This window comes from Conger conger, chromosome 19, assembly GCF_963514075.1.
Source record: "Conger conger chromosome 19, fConCon1.1, whole genome shotgun sequence".
NCBI classification, from domain to species: Eukaryota; Metazoa; Chordata; class Actinopteri; order Anguilliformes; family Congridae; genus Conger; species Conger conger.
This window is the reverse complement of record NC_083778.1, coordinates 12,499,896-12,505,566: the sequence shown is the minus strand read 5'-3', so window position 1 is coordinate 12,505,566 and position 5,671 is coordinate 12,499,896. Positions and strand designations below refer to the sequence as shown.

At 49.3% G+C, this 5,671-nt stretch overlaps 1 protein-coding gene across 1 annotated transcript; it reads right to left on the bottom strand.

Moving 5' to 3' along the window:
• Positions 1–337: 337 nt before the first annotated feature.
• On the bottom strand, positions 338–5,235 carry LOC133118995 (dual specificity protein phosphatase 6-like). The gene is made up of 3 exons (XM_061229344.1): positions 4,297–5,235; positions 3,585–4,019; positions 338–2,262 (listed from the first exon to the last, which is right to left on the bottom strand). Exons 1-3 carry the CDS (start codon positions 4,694–4,696, stop codon positions 1,943–1,945), a joined length of 1,155 nt encoding a protein of 384 aa, XP_061085328.1. The 5' UTR covers positions 4,697–5,235; the 3' UTR covers positions 338–1,942.
• Between the last annotated feature and the right edge of the window lie 436 nt (positions 5,236–5,671).

Below are 5,671 nucleotides of genomic sequence, written 5' to 3'. Positions count from 1 at the left end.
ACGGGGGAGGACGTGTGTACTGAAGGTAGCGAAAATGTTTGCTTGGGTGCGGTTTTCCTTCCAGAAGCGGGAAGGGTTTTGATCCAGCTGTTGCGCTGGGAAACGTTCGGGCCAAAATCCTCAAAAACTGATTTTTTGTTTTCACAAGAAACGAAAATTCATCATTGCGCCTTTTCGACTTTAAGACGCCCGTAACACACGGACCGCATGCAACAAATAAAGACAGGTACATAGGAGTAGGCAAAATAACAATTTATTAATAACTTAATTTTGCATTACATTCTTAAAATGGGTACCATGCCCCCAACCCCCCACCCCCCAACCCCCCAACCCCACACACACACACAGCTGTGAGCTGCCCTCGTGGTTGCCATGACAGCACCTCCAACAACCGTGACATCAAAGTGTGATTTTCTACAGTTATCCCTGAAGAGAGAGAGTTGGTTCCTCTCTGTACTCATGACGGTTAGGACGAGTCTGACCCCGAAATGCAAGCAGAGGTGTTCCCCTCGACGTGCTGTACACGTGGGGGGAAATTACGTATCGCTGGAACCCCTCCCCCAACCCCCCAAACGCAACACGGCGCTCCCTGCCAAACGCTGCATGTCTGATACATCTGCATGCACTCTCTGACCCCAGCCTGCAACACCAACGAATACAAACTCAATTAAAATATATACATGTGTGTACGTGTGTATTTAGTTTCCAATGCAGCAGTGCTTTGGGGACGGTTTTGCAGGTGACTTTTTTGTGATGGACTGGGAAATTTGGGGGTTAGGGGGGGATGTTCTTCAATTGTGAAAGTTTGCTTCAGTTGTAGCAGTAATGCTTCTATGTACGAAAGCAAAGAAAACAAGTCTGACAGATTCACCTGTTTGTGTGTGGTTGGGAGGGGGTGGGCGGCGATCAAAAGCGAAAAGCATATCAATTTAACCCATACGTAAACAAAACATCAGAATATATTACATGTATGCACATTTAGAATCTTAAAAACCTATAGATTTTTTTGGCTTATGAAAAAAAAAACGATATATCGATATTCAATACGTAGATTCGCATAAAATTGAAGAGAGGGAAATAAAAACGAACTACTCGTCTGCAAAGGGCATGGTCTTCGTGAGGTCCTCTTAGGTCTCACAGCAGGTATATACACAAATATAAACGTTTCTCCGACTCCACTTAAATGACGTGGCTTGCCCAACACTGTACCCTCGAAACCTGGGGTGCTGCACCCCAAAACCGGGACGTCTTCACTGAAGACAACAGATTTACACCCAAGCTGAGCAAAAGGACTGCGGGTGCAAGTGCTTGCGAGTAATAACCGTTACAATGACAATAATAACAACGTTCGTAATAATAACATGTCCGTATTTGACCAACTGTCTCTTTGGCATCCCAGTCTTGTTGTGTGCATGCATCGGTCCGCCTCGTACGCCAGCTTTGGGCGGGTTGACTCCGCCAGTCCCAGTCCGAGAGCAGGACGGAGGCGGACAAGCTCCGCTCCTCCCCTCTCCCCCGCGAGCGAGTCTCTCAGCGGCCGGTCTGACCTCAGCTACCTCGCCGAGACCTCTCCACGGGTCGAGGGGGAAACAAAGAAACTAGAGCGAACGTCCGTCCAGTAGGATGGGTCTCCCTGTCGACTGCGACGACCGAGACCTCTCGACAGGCCGGGCGGAAAAAGGAAACGAGAGCGAACGTCTCTCCAGAGCGGCGGCCTTCTTGTCGACTAGGGCTGACTGCTAGACCTCTCGACAGGTCGAGGGGGGGGAAACAAAGAAAGCAGAGCGAACGTCTCTGGACTACAGCGACCTTCCTGTTGACTCAGGCTGACCTGCGGCGACCGCGCAGAGACCTCTCGACAGGTCGAGCGGGAAAAAGGAAAACGAGAGCGAACGTCTCTCAGGAGCGGCGGCCCTTCCCCGGGGGGAGCGGGACGGGGCCCTCACGTGGACTCCAGGGGGTCCAGCTGAAAGACGTTGTGGTTGGTGGGCGTGGTGAAGTAGAGGGGGGCCTGGGGGGAGGCCGCCGGGACGCGGTTGTCGCAGGGGCTCGCCAGGCCCAGGGTGCGCTCGAAGTCCAGCAGCTGGCCCATGAAGTTGAAGTTGGGCGAGATGTTGGACTTCTTGGTCTTGACGATGTCGTAGGCGTCGTTCATGGAGAGGTTGAGCTTCTGCATGAGGTAGGCCACGGTCACCGTGACGGAGCGGCTGATTCCCGCCAGGCAGTGCACCAGCACCCCGCACTCCTGGCTGCGAGCCTCGTCTGCAAAACACGGGAAAGGGAGAAGAACCGTTAGAGAACTGGGCTTGTGGCCGATAGGTTGCTGTCTGATCCCCAGGTAGAATACTGTTAGCTAGAAGAATGCCAAATACTTGTGGAAGTTCAACTACCTCCCTGTAAAGGAGCAAGCACAGTAAATAATTATGTATACTGAGGGTGCAGCGTGTAAAAGGTGGAGTAACACAGCGTATTTACTTGTGCTAAATTGACACTGACTGCAAAGAGGTCACACTTACAGGATGTAAAGTACTATTTAGAGTTTATTTTACACCGGAGATTTGACTGTGCAGCAGACACCGCAAGCTCGGTTCAGACGATATCCTTCCGTCCATGTGGGATAACAACTGCGACTGGGGGGCCGGGGAGCTCGCCGCATATTTGGCAAGCGAAGCACCGGTCTGGCACACTTCCTTTACTTAAACTTAGTTGCGGTTTATCATAAACAGGCTGCGGGGATGTGCGCCCGCCGTTTCAGCAGGTCCTTGGCCTAACACACAGAAATGTTTCATTAAACGCGTCCTACTGCAAGGAGAGCGCTAATAAAGACCGAGTTCTTCAACGAGACCTTGAGTACGTGACGCGGGGGTTGACCATTAACGGCTATTAAATGATTCGCCCGACTGCTGAGGCCGCAACAATGGTGCCATTCACGGATTAAAAGAAAGAGGAAGTCATGGGGCCAGCCCATTAAGGCGAACAGGATGTTAACATTACCCCGCGAATGGGCCTCTTTGTGCGAGGAAACATTACCGTGCCCCAGATTAGTTCATTTGCCCCTTCCAGACGAGCTTCCTTCCTGCCAGGATCAAATTGCTACCCCGCGCGCTATTCATTCATCATCACAAGCGGTTTTTTTACGCTCGCATTGGCCCGAACCGCCAGAGCCAGAATAACAGCTAGGACGACCAACAACAACTAAATTATGCACAATTAATATAGGCTGATGCAGTCGTCGTGCGTATTTTAAATATTTCAGGACATGGCCCCTATTTTTGTGATTACCGTAGTTCACTACCCGCAGCCTACTATATGCGCATTGGTTCATGTAAAATATGTGCCAGTCCCTATGCTTGCACAGGTCGAGTTGCCATTTTAGTGATATTTACCGACCATATCGCACCAGTTAACCGCTATTACACGGTTATCGTGAGAAAAATGCAGGCTTTAGTATTCACAGTAATTGTTTTGCCACTTTTTCAGGATTTTCCGACAGGTATTGAGCAATTAATTTCAAGCATTTATCTTCAAATAAAACCATTAAACAGTGTGAGGTCTTGTGTTGCGAAACGGTTGTGCTCGCTTACCGATGAAGCTGATAGCCTCTGGGAAGAACTGTGAGAGATTCTGGCTCCAGTGATCCGAGATGGGGATCTGTTTGTACTTGAACTCCCCGGCGTTCTCAAACAAATTAGGGAGGTTGGGCGTCACGTTCAGGATGTACTTGATCCCGTACTCTTCCAAAATGTCCAGATTGGTGGAATCCTTGGCGCACCCCAGGTAGAGGTGAGGCAGGATCTCCACGGGGAAAGAGGGCTGTGGGTTCGACAGGGGACTTCCGTCCGAGTCGGTGGCGCTGTTGGGGTCGCGGTCGATGTCCGACTCGATGTCGGAGGAATCGGAGCTGATCCGCAGGCCGCCTAGCCCTAGAACGTGGGCACTCGGAGAGCTGCTGCCGGACGAGCTGTCCAAATTCGTGTCGCACAAGGCAGGGAACTCGGCTTGAAATTTGCTGAAGCCGCCTGCGAAGAAGATAAATAAACATTCGTCACTCATAAGGAACACTACACAGCATGCACATGTACTGTCCGTTTTATTTAGCCATTCATTAAATGTCCATCCTTAAAAACCGGAGGCGACTTGGATGATTCAGAACATGTGAGGATATAAACCCCACATGTACGTCCCATGTGTCCAAAACAACAATGCGTAAATTCGTAAGAAAATATATTTTACATTCACATTTACACTTTACAGTACACTGTCAAATCATTGGGAAGCCAAAACATGTGTACATACCTTCTAAGTAAAAAGCCTTGTATCCTTCGTCTTTCATTCTCCGAAGCAGCAGTCCTAGGACCGAGCCCCCGTCGACATTTTCGTTCCAATCTCGGCTGTATTCGTCGTAGAGCACGATGGTATCCGTCTTGCACCTCCGCGCGAATTTCTCCCGGTCCTCTCCGTTCGCCAGGAGGGACTTCATCGGTAGGTTACCCTTCTTTAGCCGCCGGAGCATGAGGCTGGGGATGGCCACGTTTATCGCAGTCTCGACGTGCGACGACTCGTACAGCTCCTGGGTTCGGCAGTCCATCAGAAGCAGGCAGTCCCTGCGCGTCTCGAGCTGCTCCTTCAGCCATTCCACGGTCTTGCTGATTGCCATTACCGAATCGAAATGAACGGGTTTAAATTTATCGAGCATTAGTGGGGGAAACCCGGACTTGAAGTTAAAGAAAAATGTGTTTCTATCCTTCGCAGACCAGCGAGTATCCAAAGGAAAGATATGCACCTTACCGTGAGGATTTAGGCACTGAGGTAATCGCGGCGTCACCAGTCATAAAAAATCTGTTTCGAAGTCTTTCTAAGCTGGACGAATTCTGTTCCCCTCGGCTCGGTATGTGCTGGGGTCTACAATCGACACAGCACGAATCCTTGAGTGAATATTATACATAAGACTGTACTGATATTCATTCATACGGCTGTGCACGGAATGCCTGTGTATTTGTCAATGACTCCCTGAATGCAGCATGTAGGCTGTCCTCTTGTTATATAATTTCAGGTCTTGAATAAATTTCTGTATATAAATCCGGAGCGGTTGTTTTAAATGTTCCTGTTCGGTCGTATCGGTTGCAGCCTACATGCACATCTATGCGCCTTAGACACGGTCGTGCTCGTTCAAAACAGCTTCGTAGAATCCTTCCTTGGTTTCGGTTTGCCCTTTCTTATGAGCTCCTGGCCGTGGCAAGCGCGTGAATGGATACTAACATGGAGCCTTTCAATGGATACATTATGCCGGCCAGCCAATGGGAGAGCAACGAGAGATGGTTTCCTTGGAAACGGGGCCGGATGGAACAGACTGTGTTGATGAATTGTTAATAAGTTTGTCATTCACAAAAACGGAAAGGAATTTCCGCTCCGGATAAACCTAGTGCAAACGGAGTGCAAACAAACTGCAACAGCAGTTCAACAGAGGGGGGAGGAGGGCAGGTTTTTTTTTTTGCTGGGGGATCCTATATTGCGCTCATGTTTCCCGTTGGTTAAATATACAGCCAACGAGCAACTCCAGACTTGTCTGTCTGTCTTGTGCTTGCGCAAAATGGTATAAAGATACCATTCGGACAATTACAATAAACCAGGTAAAACTGTAAACATAAAAATTGTTTTAGAAAATAGCGTT

What these genes read in the sequence shown, in the direction of transcription:
- LOC133118995 (XM_061229344.1), bottom strand. Translation starts at nt 4,696, where the DNA reads ATGCTCGATAAATTTAAACCCGTTCATTTCGATTCGGTAATGGCAATC. An exon ending in CAAGGCTTTTTACTTAGAAG is followed by an intron (nt 4,020 to 4,296) that starts GTATGTACACAT and finishes TCTTCTTCGCAG; the next exon opens with GCGGCTTCAGCAAATTTCAA. An exon ending in AGAGGCTATCAGCTTCATCG is followed by an intron (nt 2,263 to 3,584) that starts GTAAGCGAGCAC and finishes CGTGTTTTGCAG; the next exon opens with ACGAGGCTCGCAGCCAGGAG.